Genomic DNA, 17,225 nt, shown 5'->3' on the forward strand with positions numbered 1-17,225 from the left:
CTTCTGCATGCGCATGACCCTGGCAGCACGTGTGCAAAAGGGCACATACAGTCCATCTCTGTACAGTATATTGTGTAAACAGAGGCTGCGCATGTACTGAGAGGGCTCTAAACTCAAGGACCCAAAAAAGTGCTTGACCTCCTGTATGAACTACTGTGCTCATCATGCTTTTGTGTTTTCATAGCAGATGCTTTTGTGCAGCCGCTCATCACCAGTTATTTTTAACGCCGCTGCATATGTGAGTGTAATTGCTGCATAAATGCTGTCAGTGTACATCAAGTGAGAGCCCTTGCTGCAGGGTTGGATATCTGTGAGTTAAATGATCCGCTTGTGACACCCACTATTTAGATGGTATTAATTAAGAAGCCCTTTACGACAGTGGAGAGGTTGTATGGTGCTGATTAGTCCAAATGACCCGGCAGCTCGTACTCTCTTGTCAGTCTACATCGTGCCTGTAGCGCTTTTTGGAGATACATTTTTAATGTGAGGTACACTAAAAGGCGGCGCAACCGGCTCATCTCTATCTGCAGTGTAGTGCATTACTCTACCTTGTGCATTTGTGTTATCCTTAGTTGCCAGCTTGTCAAATAAAAAGTCAATTGTCGCGTTACTGTGCGTGATGCTGCAGCTGCGCAAGTTGTGTGTATCTTCTTGTCCATCACCGTGTTATGTGGAGACACATTTGAATTGTTGTTACTATGGCAACGGAGCACCGGCTGTTACGCATAAACGCATATTCCAATGGGCAACTGTCGCTATGTCACACTTATATCGTGGACTTTTTTCCTGCTTGATTCTTTTGCCCTCGCTCCGCGTAGTCAGTTGCTCTTTTTTTATATTTAACATCCTTTTTCCATATGCTGATACGTCAAACTTTTATTATTTAAATAATCGAAGCCTGCTGCTTTAACCTTCTGTTCTCCTTCTTCGTCAGCTTGCTATTCATGTCTGCTTTTCTTCCATATTTCTGGTGCTTCGTGGCCCCTCAGCCTCTCCCTCCTTATACATCTTCTGGGTTTCTTCTTGCCATTTCTTTCCTCCACCTCCGTCTCTTTTGTGGATGTCTCTATTTATTCTCTCCTTTGCTCTCTACTGCTTTCCTCCCACTCTCTTCCTCCTCCTCCTCTTCTTCCTTGCCTTTCTCTCTCTTGGCTCTTTGTCCTCATGGAGAATTTAACTAGTTTACAATTAACGTGTGCACCTGCAATTAAGGCTGACAAACCTCGGGTAATTAGACCTCTTAGATGTTCTTTTCATGTGGAGCTCCTTGCCTTTCCTCCTCTTCATTTTGCCTTCCCTTTAGCTTGCCTTATTTCACACATTGCTTCAAGTTTTTTCCTCTCTCAGATTTCAACTGTACTCACAATGCCGGTGCTTTTTTTTTTTTTAAGTTGAGGATTTGATAAATAAAAGATGAACAAAGGTGTTGTGTGCGCAAAGAGGACGAACAAGTCCTACATTCATGCCTCGTCTAAAAGGTTTGCATAATTTGGAGCATTATAACAATGGCACTCAGTTGAGCGCAGAACACACAATCTTAATTGAATCAGGATCTTCACACATACCTATCTCTTGCAGAAATATTCAGTGATAAATCAAGGAAAATGTTTAAGTATGTGCCACAACCTTGAAAAAAGCCAAAATAAAAACCCTGCATTGGATCAACTTGAAAGTTGTGTGGAAATCGAGTAAATAGTTTTTGCGCAATGCTTGTAAATAAGTCATGAACACATAACCTCATTTTCCTGTCTAGAAAATATGCCCACATTTAAAATGATTGGCATAACAATCAATCGGTTGCTGAGAATTCTGTCGATTGTGAAGAATTGATAGTTCATGCAATTGAGCCACAATAGAATGCACTACTCTGTTCTCTGCTATGGCACAACTTCTCCAGGCAGCATTATTTTGCTTATTATAGGGCATCTAGTCAAATGCCCATCTCTGATATGTAATACAGTATCTGTGCATATTCACACACACGTTCAGCCACCCAAATGACCATTTTCTCATCAAGCGTTGACTAATTGTGTTTCTCCACATCTGTCACCTTCCTCCATCTCCTTTGTGCTCCACTCTGCTGCTCTTTGTGTGGCTGCGAATAAAGGAGCTGTAAATAATAGCAACAATAGAAAATAATAGGTCTGCGCTTGACTTTAGACAGCAGTGAAGTGTTGTAGGAGGAAATGTTTTGTTGCTTGAGGAGAAGAAGAAATAAAAGTTGGAATGTTTGGAGGCCCCTGTTTGTGTCACCCGATTCCTTTACAGCCAGTCGGTTCCATGCATTTCCTTTAGTGTCTTGTTATATTGTCCTATTTGTGCTTGTAATCCCCAAAACAAGTCCCTACTGACCCTTGTTTCCGCTGTGTTGGATCACCTTTGGTAGTACCACAGTTCTAACAATTAATATCCTGTTTTTTGTCTCTCTTCCTGTAGGGACGGAATTTACACTACTCCGCAATGCTTGTCAGCCTCCTTCCGTCTCCATCCTGCCTTCAGGACAAACGCCTTCTCTCCTCCTCCTCTTGCCCCCTTCATTCCTCTATTCGGCCCCAAAAACAGTTAGCGCATCACCCGAATCACTGGCCGCGGCTGCTCCTGCCCTTCCTCATCATCTCACTGCTCCTGCAACCTGTTTGCGGGGCACGCAGGGCTGGAGGTCCAGGCACAGGTTCAGGAGGAGCCCCAGTAGGTCAGGGTGGCCCGAGGGGAGGCAGCACGCAGCGAGGCGTTGTCATCCCCCCGCAGTACTCTCCTGGACCACAAGCTCTTCCGCCAATCAACCCCAAACTCATCAGCTCTCTCAGTATTGCTGTCATCTTGGTAGGGAACTCTAGTGAATTGGCCCTGGGAGCGGGACTTGAAAAAGAGGACTTCCTGCATATCCCCTACCCACCAAAAGTGGAGGTGGTCACCATGAACGAGACCGATCCAAAGAGTATCATCCGTCAAATCTGTGCACAAATGACAAGGAACTCGCTGCAAGGCGTTGTTTTTGGTGATGACACGGACCAGGAGGCCATCGCTCAGATACTGGACTTCATCTCAGCTCAGACTCACATCCCCATTCTGGGCATCAGAGGAGGATCCTCCATGGTCATGGCAGCCAAGGTAGGAAGACTTCTCTGTATATTAAAAAGATGGAATCAGCTTCAAAAAGACAAAACTTGTAGCTTTACACAGTATAAGTGATACAGTGGTGCCTTGGTTAACGTCTTTAATCCATTCCAGAAGGTTCGACTCAAACCAAAATGAACTCTAACCAAAGCAAATTTTCCCTTTAGAAAATAATGTAAATCCAATTAATCCATTCCAGATACCCAAAAATAGTTTTATATGCACAGAATGATGCAAAAATAATTATAAATGACAAATGCATGAACAACTGAACATTTAACAAAAAAACCCACAAACCATCAACTAACAAAATAACACAAAATAAACCCATTAATCTGCTCCAACCACAATTTCCAAAAATGTTAAAATATATATAACTATATAACTAAATATCAACGTTCTAGAACCAATAAAAATGTACCTTGCTGTTTACTGTATTAAAGAAAAAAACACATTAGCACTCAATAAGTCATCAAAACTTACCCTTATCCATTCCCACATAGTATCAGCATTTGAGACCAAATATGAGGTGAAAGAAAAATGGTAAAAATACAGGATAGTAGACTATCTGTGCAGCATGGGAGAAAGTTAGCACACACACGTTAGCATCAAGGATCGTCGAACAACGTGGGACAGGTTGCTCACAACAAATGGCATATACATGCAAAAACCATTGTGATTTGTAACTGTCTTTCAAGAAAATAATGGCTCATATTTCCCAAATTGATATGCATTTACATAAAATGTTATGTAGTTATTTCCAATTTTTTTTTTTTTTTTTTTTTAATCACTGCACCTGAAAGCTTCCCACGGCCGGGTGGTTAGGGACCCCTTCATTATGCGATCACGTGAAGTATCGTGAGATTTCGTCTTCAGCGCATGATCCAAGATGGCGGCGTAAACAAACTGGATGGTAAACAAGCAGGTGAATGCAAGCTAAGGCAAGATTTTAGCAAACATTTTGGATGTTAATTGAAAAATGTGCTAACTGCGGTGGACATTAACCGAGGTACCTCTGTTTTTGTCATAAGGGTGCCCCGTTTATGATTAAAAATCATTTCCTAATAATGTTAATTCACTGTCGCTAATGCAAGCAATGAATTGTTACTTTTTTGTATTTCCCAAAGTGCAGTTGAGTTGCTTTGTAAATCTGCATACTGACACCAGAGGATTTCTTCAGATGACACTAGTATCATATGTGTGTCAACTAATGGAATATTTCCCATCTTTTATTACTAACGCTTTAATCAGCCTGATTGTTATAATTATTTGAATATTCTAACGATATTTGATGAATTGCAGCAATTATGTTTGGAGCATTTAGACAGAATGTTACAGTGCTGGAAATATTAGGTATTATGTGTGTTAGAGAGAAGAGGGAATTCCACCTGCAGTGAAATGCTTACTGTGAGGAATACAATATTTTCCCTTTGTTGTAAATAAGTGCTGAGATATGTCTGACGGCTTCACACACACGCTTCCCTATGATTACAATTGACTTGCTTTCCTTTGTTCAACCTTTTTTCAGTTCTTTCCCATGCACACAAACACACCTTTCACGTAGAATGCCGGATGAGTGCAGTGGACACAGTTGGCATGGCAACCACTTTCTTATACATTTCTCTTGACTTACAGTATTAAAGCAATTACAGGGACTAAAAGAAAGGAAGTGCTAGGTCTTTGTCTGACAAAAGCAGTGCCTGCAGTAAAAACATCAAAAAGGGAAAAAAAAAATGCAGTTGTGTCTTCAGGGGGATGGAGGGATAAGACTTTGATCAGATGAACGAATATGAATGAATACGTCAAAATGTAAAAACAGACGTGGGCAATATGATCGAAAATAGATTGCTTCAAAGGAGAACGGTCCATGTTTCTCCAGATACTGTATTGTTCCTGTTTGTGTACCACAATGTGTTTCTTGATCAAACCCACACAATTCTCAAGGTTATCGCAAATTTAGGAACGGATGAGGTTATTCTAAACTTGTTAGGTTTAGGATTACATTTTTTTTGTCGTTACACATACTCAAGTACAGGCTAACGAAAAGTTTAGCATCCAATCTAGAGGTGCATTGTATACAGTATTTATATATTGTTTGTGTGTACAAAGTCAACCAAAGTTATGCTATTTAACAGTTGAAAATACAAATGGGAATAGGAATTGTGAATAAATATGAATACATATTCGGGCTGTCAAAAATAATGCGTATAACGGAGGTAACTAAATTATTTAATTAATTATGAAGACATGTTTAACGTAGGTAATGCATGCACATCATGGCAAGTCACACCTCGGTTTTGACAGCAGAAGGAGGCACAGGGTCACACAGGGTCTGACATTGTTTTATAACTTTATTCTGACCTGAAAACATCAACAGGAGTGCAATTCAAAACTGTTTCCGATCGAGGGGTTGATCACTGTCCTGCAGATGACTCTGTTCAACCTCAGAGGTTCCACTCCAGTCCAAAAAAAATGACTTCTACATTCTTCTTCAGACCTATTAGATTTCAATTTGAAAACATTGACTGCACATGTGTGCTTTTGCAGTATTTAAATAGCATTTTCAAAAATAGTGGTACGCATTCTCTGTAGAAATGGCGCGGCCACAAACAACAACATGGCCAGTTTTATTTACCTCTTCAACAGCGATTTATAATGAGCGAGTGCATCAGTGACAGATGCAGGTAGGCCCAATCTGCACGAAACAATTTGCACATTTCCATTTAGCCATTAATTCCCACTCTACCTTGCATCGCTATTGGCAGAACACGGTGACAGCGTAGTGCCGGGCCTTTGCTCAGCTCCAGCTATGGAGACTAATGAGGTCTTCTAGATCTATTGTTGGGACGTAAGCTGTGTGCTAGTCTCTGTTGTGTGTGTGTGTGTTCAATGCTGGTGTTGAATGATAATCGCTTTTTGCCTGTGTTTGGGGAGATTACAGCAGTTGTTTTCAGAGTACAGAAGGTATAGCCAAAGATGCACAACATTTTCTCATAAAAACATCGCTTTCCTTAAAGTTTCTTTTGCAGAACATTCATTATGTTTGCATTGTTTCATTTCCCCATCCAACAATGGCTGCCGTTACTTTTAATTATGCAGGAGGTCTTACAGGAGCCGCATGTTAAATCCTAATCTCTCACAGGGTGAAAAAGTGTCTGTCGATAGGAAAAGCTGGGTGAATCAGCCACAGAACTGTGGCTCCCATGTGGTGAAATGTCCCCTGCTGAATGAAAGGGAGGGACAAGGTGTCATTAAATTCCCTTTTGCCAAACACATATATTCCTAAATGTCAGGACAAAGTCATTCACACCTACTTTTAAGGATGTGACACCAGCCACTCAGGTAGGGTACATTGCATCTCTCGTGTTATACATGGCACAGACAACAAAAATCATTTGTGACTGTTTATAACACTTCACAATCAAAATAACATTTTGGCTACCTGGCAGACGCAGCAATGTACGTCAACAGAATTGCTTGGATTATGTTTTGTTTGTCACGTTCAGGGATGGGAGCATTAACAGTCAATTAACTGATTGATTTGTTAGTTTTAAAATATCACTTTTAATTAGAGAGGCTTTGATCGATCGGTCACTGATCAATATCGGACGATATAAAGCATGTGATCGGCAAATGCTGATAAATGCCTTTCAACGCCAATCACAAAAGCTGATCACCTGTAGCTCCTACTATTGCAGCATGCAGCGATCCCTGCGTGCAGTGTAGTGTCTTGCCCTAAAGTCTTGGGTAGCGTACTACTCCCACTTTCCTTCACACTGCGCAGGCTGCCAAAACACAACAAACATGTCTGCAGTGTGGAACTGCCAACACATGCCACGAAAACTATCTTGCGTGGGTTAGCATGTTGAAAAGCTTTTAATTAAAAGCTAATTATTTTAATTAAATTAAAAGCCGGCGAGCTACTGCTAGCTTACAAGCTACCTGTTGGAGACCCTTGGGATAGTGTCATTATCTTAAAGCTGGACACACAACGTGTTTATGTTGAACAAATTAGACACAAAACTAGTGTTTTGAAGACAAGCCATAACTACTGTATTATAATGATAACAAGAGAGCAAGATTGTTAAGTGACACTTATTAAGCAAGTAAGTTAGCATGTACCCCATGAATGTGATGTACTTGTACTGTAGCTTGCCCGTGGGACAAAAACGAGCTAGCTTGCCGCCGCCAGAGAGGCAGTGAGAGCCAGGCAAAATGTGTAAACAAAGATGCCATAAAATCGAATGAGATTGAAATGTGAGTGATCACACACGCTGGCATAGATAGGCTTAGCCTGTGACAAGCTGTCGTCAATTGACTACACATTTTACGGACTATTTTTTTATTCTCACGATAATAAGGAACAAAGTGAACGTCAACACAAGATGGGTCGCATACTTTTATCTGGTCGCACATAAGTGCCAACAGGACAGACAGAAGATTCTGGTGCATTTTTATCAAAATAAAGCCCAGTGAAACATTGTGATGATACTTTAAATTGTTTTCAAACTAATTGTGGTCAATATGTGCATAAATAAGCTACCTGTATATACATGTATGTATCTATATAGCATATATATTCATTCATACAATATATTACTGAACATTGTTTTCAAGTTTAAAAAAACCCTCCTTTTTAAGGTGTGGTGGCTTTTATTTTGTCGTGATGGTGCGCCACGATCAGTTACATGTAGCGGAAACCCTGTGCCATTATTGGTGTTCCTGGTGATTAATGGTAACGGTGATTAAGGGTGCAGAAAAGTCTGAACATCTACGTGCTTTGATCTGGTAAATCTAGTAAATTTGATCAAATGTAGAATTACTACGGCTTCTGTTTGGATATTAACACGCGCCGCAGCTGTTGAACTTTGATGGATAAACAGCCACATGCTACTTAAAATGTGTGTAAAGCACTTAATGTGCCCTTCCAATATTGCCTACCCCACTGCAACTTCCATATTACGTTTATTATCATTCATAGTAACGATGCTATAGTTCAGTCTGATTAGCTTCTGGTTGCCCTGTTCTCACGAGACAGCTTCTCCAAACGAGAAATCTCGTCACATTTTAACCCATATTATCTACTATTCATGAACTCCACAAATTGTACGAATTTGGGGGTGTTCGAAATTGGAGGTTCCACTTTTCTTTGGTGTGGGAATGTATAGTATGTTCACTTTTAGCTGTTTGAACCACTGTGGCATGAACAGAAACGGTGGTAGAGATGGTGATGTGAATTTCTCTTGGCGATAAATAAAGTATCTATCAATGTTCATCCACACTTGCGTAATCCACCATTATCAGAGAGTTGCCTGCCAGTTTAAACAGACAAACAGCTCCAGACTAAAGTAACATTAGAAGTGACAGCAGTGCTAAAGTAACACCAGCAGTGTCCCGTCTGGTCCATTAACAAGAGTAATGCTGAAGTGGCTAATAGAAGATCAGTTTGTCTCCTTTCACATTCAGCCAAGAAAATGAATCATAATTGTCAGCACAGCACATCAGTAACACAGGAGATGTTTGTCGTCCATCTCAGACGTCACCCAGACGGGTTTGTCTGCTCCATTTGTGCACGGTCAATGTGACGAAGATGTTCCATGAATCTAAATAAGACGATTGATGCTGCAAACGACAACACTGTTGGCTGTGAGAGTAATACATCTGCCCATATTGATCCAAACTTTGTATTAATCATTTTAATGAGACATGAACGATCATTTTGTATTGTCTGTATAGTTTTATACGTTGTCAGTGTGAAACAGGGGTCTCCAACAGGTAGCTTGCCACCTGATCTTGAGTAGTTCACCAAAGTGGCAAAGAATATTTGCTTCAACCCTTAGTATCTTTATATATGTTCAATTCAGACATTATGGCTCTATAAGGACAAATCACCACAAAATAGCATAAATACGATGACCACACTGTTTTAGTGGAGATTTGCTTTGTAAATAAAGTACAATTTAAATGTTGCAAGTCATATACATAAAACACAAATAGCTCACCTCTCCTTTCTTTTGGTTAAGGTAGCTCTAATAGCAGTGAGTTTGGTGATGTTCATGGCTGGTGAGGCACTGACTCTTTTGGAGTTTGTTTTTTTCCTGCTAACACAGGTTAATAGGATAACAAGAAAAGTAATTCACTTTTGTTTAAAAAATGTCTACAAATTGTGTTCAGATACTACTTAGTCCCATTTATTCATTTTTTTAATTAACTGGAAAACATTTGTGTTCTTACCTTTTTATCTGTATATGAAGTAGATGCAGCCTTTTCTTCTCCAGGAAAAGTTCTGATACTTTGGTGCAAAAGGTCTGATTGCCTCCTGGTGAGTTTGGGTATAAAATCCTCCATCTTGGCAATCAAATTAATTTATCAATTCAGCAGATCATAAAATTATCTTGACTGCATTTGACTTTCTGCTAGCTACAGCTGCTGCACGTGCCTCCCATATGACATTTCTATGTGTTTTACTGTGGGATTAGCAAGAATAATGATGTAACACTTACTTAAAGACATTACGTGGGCTGTAGAAAGTCATGATGTATAATAAATGTTTCTGCAACATTATATTATTGGCGACAGGGTGACAAACACAAACTGACAAACACAAACTGACAGCCGCCATGATCCAACTCGGTGTGCAGTGTGACGGAAGACACAATCAGGAACTGTGCAAATTCACCGCTTTTACTAAAGGAAATATTGGAAACTATTGGACTCAAAATATTTCAGCAATTCAAATACAATTCAATGGACAAATATTAATATTTTATGTTGTCATTAGGGCTGTCAAATGATAAAAGAATGTAATCAGATTGATCACTGTGTTTAAACCATTTGTTTGTATTAACAACTTCAAATGAACTGAAAATTTAAATCAAGCTAAAAGATACCACACGTCTAAAAATCAATTACCTAACACTGGTGTCTTTAATTGTAGCAGAACATTTGAATCACACTTTAAGTGCGTTATTACGAGCAATGAGTGTTGCGTTCAAACATGTCACCTAATTTTAAGTAAATGTACACGTTTTCAGTGTATTTTCTGGGATTTCTCAGCAAACTTAAATGCAGCAAGTTGTACATCCACATTAAAAGTTGCAAAGTGAATGATAACAATATTCACTTCATGTTTTTCTTTGTCTTTCTGTTTATTTAGACCACACATACACACATAATAAAGCTGTTTCCGTTATGTTTGGAGTGTCCCTGAATGCATCTCATGTTCTTGTAATGAAACTGCGTCGTTCCGAGGAGTTGAGACATGTTTGTGAGTGCGATATGCATATATTGTGTTGGAAGTGCACTGCTGGTGATGTGTTCAGGTAAGAGAAAGAGCATCACGCTGTGTGTGTGTCTCTGTGGGGAATCTACACTGCCTCCTTCTGCAGTCATAAGAGAGGTGTGCTTGCCCTGGTGCACATGCGTTAATTACGCAAAAAAAATGTATGTAATTCCTTAAATAAATTAGTTAATGCGTTATTTTTTACCACCTTAGTTTTTTGTTGTTTTTTTTTAACAGCCTTAGCTAGCATATATATATATATATATATATATATATACACACACACACACACACACACACATATATGTATATATATATATATATATATATATATATATATATATATATACACACACACACACACACACATATATGTATATATATATATATATGTATATATGTGTGTGTGTGTGTGTGTGTGTGTGTGTGTGTGTATATATATTTTTTTTGTTTGTTTTGTTTTGTTTTGTTTTGTTTTGTTTTGTTTTTGTTTTTTGTTTTTTTTCATCATGACTGGTGAGGCTCTGCCAAGCGTCCCAGTCTAAAACATCCGAAAGTAAGTTGCTTCTTAATAATAGTAAGGGCCTGCAACATGTTTTTGTCAAAGCTGAGAGTAACTTGTGACATCTTTCACATTGACTGGGAACTGGGAACATTTACTGAGAAAAATTGTCAGAATGTTTTGCACAACAACATTCTAATTAAACTTTACAGTACAGTTTTAAATGAAGTAAATCTCTTTGCTTTTATCACATACAGTCTAAACAGAATTGGTAAGCAAATCTTATATTGCTAATGTGTCTTCTTGCAAGAAAAGATTAAGTACGGTGTATTTGACTTTTTGCAATATTAATTTTGAGTGATTACAAATACTAAGTAACTCTTATGCTCATCTATTCTTACCAGATTGATATACGCTATATTTGTTTCATTTATTTAACTATAAAACTCATAACCATCTAACTTCAAGCCAGCAATTGATTCCCAATTATAGTACACTATTGTGCCAGTCCACAGTGTAGGCCAAACCTTGCCCAAAGACAGTTGGAACAGTTGGAAAATGGATGTACTTTTCCATTGTTCATTCAGCACATAACAGTCAGAACAGGAAGGGGGTTAACTGCACAGAACACTAACCATAGTGATGGTGTCATATGAATAGAAGAGGAGAGATAACACAGAAGTAAATACACACAGGACAACTACCAATAGTACATGGAATGACAAGAAACAAATTATATAACATTAAACACGTAATATTAACAACTATTTACAGAGCAGTGCAGCAAAGCATGATGGGAAAGAGCATGTGCAGATTCAAACTTGATCTTTTGAATAAAATGTAGTCACATTTTTAGAATGGAAATAAACAGATTCATAGTAGAATTGAATTAATTAAATTGTGTATTAATATAGAATATGAAATAACACAATTTTGTCAGAACTAAATCCTAATTTTACAATTTTTCAGTGCATTAACAGAGCCCTGAGGTGCTCCTCTGTCATTACACTAAGGATAAAATACATGCCAAGTGTACATCAACATCAGGCTATCTTTTTTTTTTGTACTTGTTACTTGACTAAATCATCCATCCAGCCAAAATAATCAGTTCCAGCATCAAACTGTAGCCATCTTAAATTTACTAACTATACAGGCGATGTTTTAAGTAACACTGCACCATTCGTAACTGTCATAAAAGTGTAAAAATAAGTTAACTAATGTTAATAGTCAAATGTAAAAAGAACCCTTAACGCCCCTTATTGGGTATGTGTTGCAAAAAAGCCACAAAAAGGGAAAGAAAAAGCAAAATGCTCTGTCCTAATCATGTTATGCTTACAGAACTGTACTGTATATATCTGCATCTTTCCAAATGTATTTAAAGTATTAAAAAGACAGTTTTGCACCTCTCCAAACAGTGGCGACTTTTCCGTATATACTCACAAATTCGTTTTGTTTTGGGATTTTTTTTTCACATCGTATCCCAACAGAAGTGCAAACAGTAGTATAATTTGCAGCTTTGTGTATCTAAATATTTCATGTTAGTGCTGTTTCTTGAGAGCAAAACAGGAGGGAGTTCGTCTGAGTGCTCCCAGGACGCCTCACAACACGCACGCACACACACACACACACACACACACACACACGCACACATCCAGTACATGCACGGACACACACACACACAAACGGCAAAGACATAGAACATTGTATGAGGTTTATATCCTTTATCCATCTTTGTCCTTATTCCCTTTCTGCAGTGTTCTCTCTTCATGGATGTTATCTCACCATCAGCATTCTATGTCCACACTCTTTTCACATTCTTACCTGGTGCATTTCTCAACTTGAACCGCTCAAATAGACTCAAACCAGCCCTCTCTTCTTTCTCCTCCCATTACCAGTCCACTTCATCAGCAGTGCTGCGCGTGGACCGCTTGACTAATTTGGGAGATCACAGGAACTGTGGCAGCATTGCACTAGGTTACAGCACGTTGTCAGAAAGCTTCGGCAGGCTTTTTTTTTTTTTTTTGGTTTTCTCCTGCCATCCCCTGGCCTTTTAACAGTCCAGCACATGAATCCTAATTAGCTAGCTAATCTTACTAACTGGGCTGCATGTAGAAATGATGTGAAGCTTTTTGGACACCAAAATGGCAGTGGTCAGTTTGATCACTCTTGATTGCCAATTAGTCAGAGACGAATGGGCGTATCGATTACTGACCCTTCTCGCACACAATAAATATGGTTTATAGTCAAGACTAAGGACCGCTAGTGGCCGAGTGAATTATGAGACTTGTCAGTCAAGCTCATGGCTCCTTCCCTTCCTGTCTGAGCTCTCCTCCAAAGAACTCTGCAAAGGTCATGAGGTAAATGAATACAAAACTAAGCGAATCTGACTTCAGGCCTTTACCTGAATGAACTAGGCCATAATATTGTATTGAACATTCAATCTTCAATCACCACTAGCTTTCTTGTATTAATGACCCATTTTCACAGCACTCATTTTGTTATCGTAAAGCTGTAAATATCATGGGGGCCATAAGGTTCTACTCCAATCCTCAGGGTGGTACAGCTCCCCCTGCCGGATCTCGTTGGAAACAATTCAAGTGGACTTGGATGATGAAAAGTGAAAATACAGAAATGTATCTGTACCGTTTATTTTGATCCTCACCAGAATGTAATGGATTCCTACATGAGCCAACTGATCCACAAAGTTTCATGGGCATGGTTGTGGAGTGAACAAATAAACTGTGATCTTGCACGTTTTTGCCTTTTTTTGCGTTATTTGTCCGAATTTTTAAATACCATATTGACCCAAATGTAATGCAACACTAAATATAAGCCAACCTTATTATTTAGGATAAAATCTATCTTTGCTTTAAAATCATGTTTTCATTATCACTGAAATAATGACTGGTAGTTTGCAATATTTCTTAGCTGTTTGACAATTGTTTGATGACTACTTCATTAATCACTATTATCTAATTTACATCATAACTCGTCTGTTGTTTGCTAACTTACTAACAACCTTTGAGACACTTTTTTTCCAGTGGGTTGCAGGTGTATGTATCACTCCAAGTGACTAACTCCAAGTGATTAACTCCAAGGGTTAACTTTTCCACTATCTCTTGAAGCAAGTAATTTCTGTAGCCTCTTGCATCTTCCTTGTGAATTTCTGTTAATAACTGACCATAATGCCCAAAGCGATGTCTTCTAGTCAGCAATTCCCTCTCCCACACTGTCCGTGCCTTCTTTTTTGTAGTTTATGCTTTCTAAATGCTCTTTCTGCATTTTCTTTCTGCCGCTGTGAGATAATATAGGCTTGCCTTTTTTTTTCTGCAATGAGAGCTTTTTCTCTGGAGTTCAACATCTTGTCGGTCCCTTGCATTGAATTAATGAAGCTAGGGGTGATGCCTGCTGTTGCGTTCCATCACACGGGACAAAGCGGGACCAAATAATGCCACGACTGCTTCACGGATGCGGGAAATGAGGGTGACAATGCATACCCATGCGGAAACAATGCGCGTCCTGTGTACTATGTTGTACAAAAGACCGGAAACACATTAAAAGAATAATAAAAATAAATAATCTCTCCTCCCTGAGCTACCACCTTATCGTGGTGGAAGAGTTAGCGTGTCACATTATCCTAAGTTGTCGGGGGGTAAAATGCGTTTTATGCTCCTGGTAGGGTCACCCACGACAAACAAGTACTAGGTGAGGGCCCAGACAAAGAGCGTCTCAATAGACAAAATAGAAATGATGAAACAAACCATTGGACCACGTTTTCCCTTGCCCGGACACGGGTCACCGGGGCCCCCCTCTGGAGCCAGGCCTGGAGGAGGCCTGGAGTTTCTAGAGAGAGTACTGGAGAGTGCTCCCTCAGGGGATTCCCTTGTTCTGCTGGGGGACTTCAATGCTCACGTTTGCAGCGACAGTGAGACCTGGAGAGGCGTGATTGGGAGGAACGGCCCCCCTGATCTGAACCCGAGCGGTGCTTTGTTATTGGACTTCTGTGCTGAGGGCAGAGGTTGCTGAGGTTGTCAAAAAGCTCCTCGGTGGCAGGGCCCCGGGGGTGGATGAGATCCACTTGGAGTTCCTTAAGGCCCTGGATGCTGTATGCATGTCTTGGTTGACACGACTCTGCAGCATCTCGTGGACATCTGGGGCATTACCTCTGGATTGGCAGACCGGGATGGCGGTCCCCCTTTTTAAGAAGGGGGACCGGGGGGGGGGGTGTGTTCCACAAACAGCCTGAAGAGTCGAGTTGTGATCATTTAAAAACCTCGAGAATACAATGACCTGGATGAATGAAAATATTCACAAGCAGCCTGTCAATAGATCTTGGCAGCTTCAACTCTCACCTTTGACCTGGTTGTCCAGCACTTCATTACTTATACTTATATCAATCGATACCAATATAGGCAGCAGCTCTTCCCCTAATGTCGTGAAATGAAGACAAAGCGGCGTCTCCATATGGCAGAGTGCAACTTCAAGTATTCCATGTCATCAAGGCTTGAAAGTTAACACTCACTATGTTGACAATTTATTCGGAAACTACTAGCCATGAGCATCATTTCATGTTTTTTTTTTTACATTTTTGGAATAGAGAGATGATTTAAAAAAACAGTGTCAGATAAAAGATATAAAGATAAGAGATGCTTGCAGGGTGCGGGGGTGGTTGGGCTGTCATAATGTGGTGGTTTTCATGGTTTTGCGTCAGACTGAGGGCCGTAAATGTACAGAAATCCGGCTTTGGGTATTTAATCCCAAATGGGCAGAAAGGTTGAGTTACTCTAATTGCATGGAAGAGGGGTGTTGGTGGATATGGCCACTTGTTTTTGTTTATTACTCAGTCGTCAAATTGTTGAGGCTCGTGCAGAAGGAGGGAGTGCAGAGAAATTGATGGAGCACCACAAACAAGCATTTTGCTGCATGCCAGAAATTATTACAGTATTGACAATTCCACCACTTTTTGTCTCATCTACGTACTGTATTTATCAGAATTTGAATGTTGACACAGTTTCTGCTGCATCTTTTTCTGGGATCCCAAGCATCATCGTGTATGTAATAGAATGAGGCACCATTATTCCCTTTTACGGTGGAAACAAATTCATGAGATTTAATTGTGTGTGTGGGTGGTGATGGTGATTAAAATCCTTTTCTGGTCATTGATGCTTTTTTCCTAAAGCCTTATATTTTTCTTTAAGACTAAATTACAATCCAGTGTTCTTTTTAAAGCTTCTTAGACATCATCACAAGGTGGTGTACAGTATTTTTACCTTTTATGTATGTTGAACCTACCATTGGATCCACAGTAATCCCTTGTTTATTGCGGCTAATTGGTTCCACCCACCGCGATAAGTGAATTTCTGCAAAGTAGGATTATTTATAAATCAAATATTTTAGAAAATCTGTTTATGACCTTCTGTAGTATGTATGGTTCTTACCATTATTAGAGCCCTCGAGAAATAACACCCTTACAGTCACCTTTACACTCATATTACCCGATATAAAATAAGCCATTTAAGACATAAATAAGACTCATACTTTTGTGTGTTTCAATAAATGTTTTCCGGATGTGTGGACAGGAAGTGATGTTGGGGATTCACAGTTGAATTTTAGCTGGACTACGGCCACAGCAGTAGGTGATTATTATTACTATGTTATTTTTGTGCCTGTTGTACCTGCAATAAAAGCCTGTTGTTCCAGCGACCAAGTCTGGTGCGTGTTACAAGTGACACCTAGTGGCTAGTGTAGACTACAGTTCATCAACGTCTTTTAATGCTTTAAAATGTATTTGTATTTTAGTTCATTTAGCCATTTTAATGCTTGAAAGTGTTAAATTTAGGCCAAGAATATGTACAATTTTCTTAAATATGCATATCTTTTTTTACTAATAATACGCAGTAGTCAGCCACGAAACAGCGATCATTTCTCAATAAGTTTTTGAAAAAATGCGATAGTGTGAGGGTGCGATGTTGGAACCGCGAAGTGGCGAGGGATGACTGTACATTCATTTGTGTGCTTCTGCCAGTCTTGGAGGTGCACGTTAACGATGGAGTGCAGCAAGTGGAATGTGTTTGTGACAGCTGCTGAGTCTGACTGACACATGGAGCTGGCTGGTCATTATCTATGCTGAGACTGACACCCACTGAGTGGCACCTTCACTAGCACTCTTCACTCACGCTTTTCTCCTGTAAGCTGTGACCTGATTCACACTCTACTGCAATGACATAGAATGGACACTGGGAATGTGAATCTCTATCACTGAGACCGGTGTTACACTGATACACATCTTGGCTGAATAGGATACATTTAACATGCATATAAAAC

At 39.6% G+C, this 17,225-nt stretch overlaps 1 protein-coding gene across 10 annotated transcripts in view; it reads left to right on the forward strand.

The window, feature by feature from the left end:
• The window catches only part of grin2bb (glutamate receptor, ionotropic, N-methyl D-aspartate 2B, genome duplicate b), a 139,335-nt gene that overhangs the window by 30,432 nt on the left and 91,678 nt on the right, over positions 1 to 17,225 (forward strand). For all 10 annotated transcript variants that reach the window (XM_054778232.1, XM_054778234.1, XM_054778231.1 and 7 more), the window contains one exon: positions 2,437 to 3,111. In XM_054778232.1, coding sequence (XP_054634207.1) covers positions 2,437 to 3,111 — 675 coding nt within the window. The remainder of the gene's footprint in view (positions 1 to 2,436; positions 3,112 to 17,225) is intronic.

The sequence above is a fragment of the Dunckerocampus dactyliophorus genome, chromosome 6, assembly GCF_027744805.1.
Source record: "Dunckerocampus dactyliophorus isolate RoL2022-P2 chromosome 6, RoL_Ddac_1.1, whole genome shotgun sequence".
Taxonomy (NCBI): domain Eukaryota; kingdom Metazoa; phylum Chordata; class Actinopteri; order Syngnathiformes; family Syngnathidae; genus Dunckerocampus; species Dunckerocampus dactyliophorus.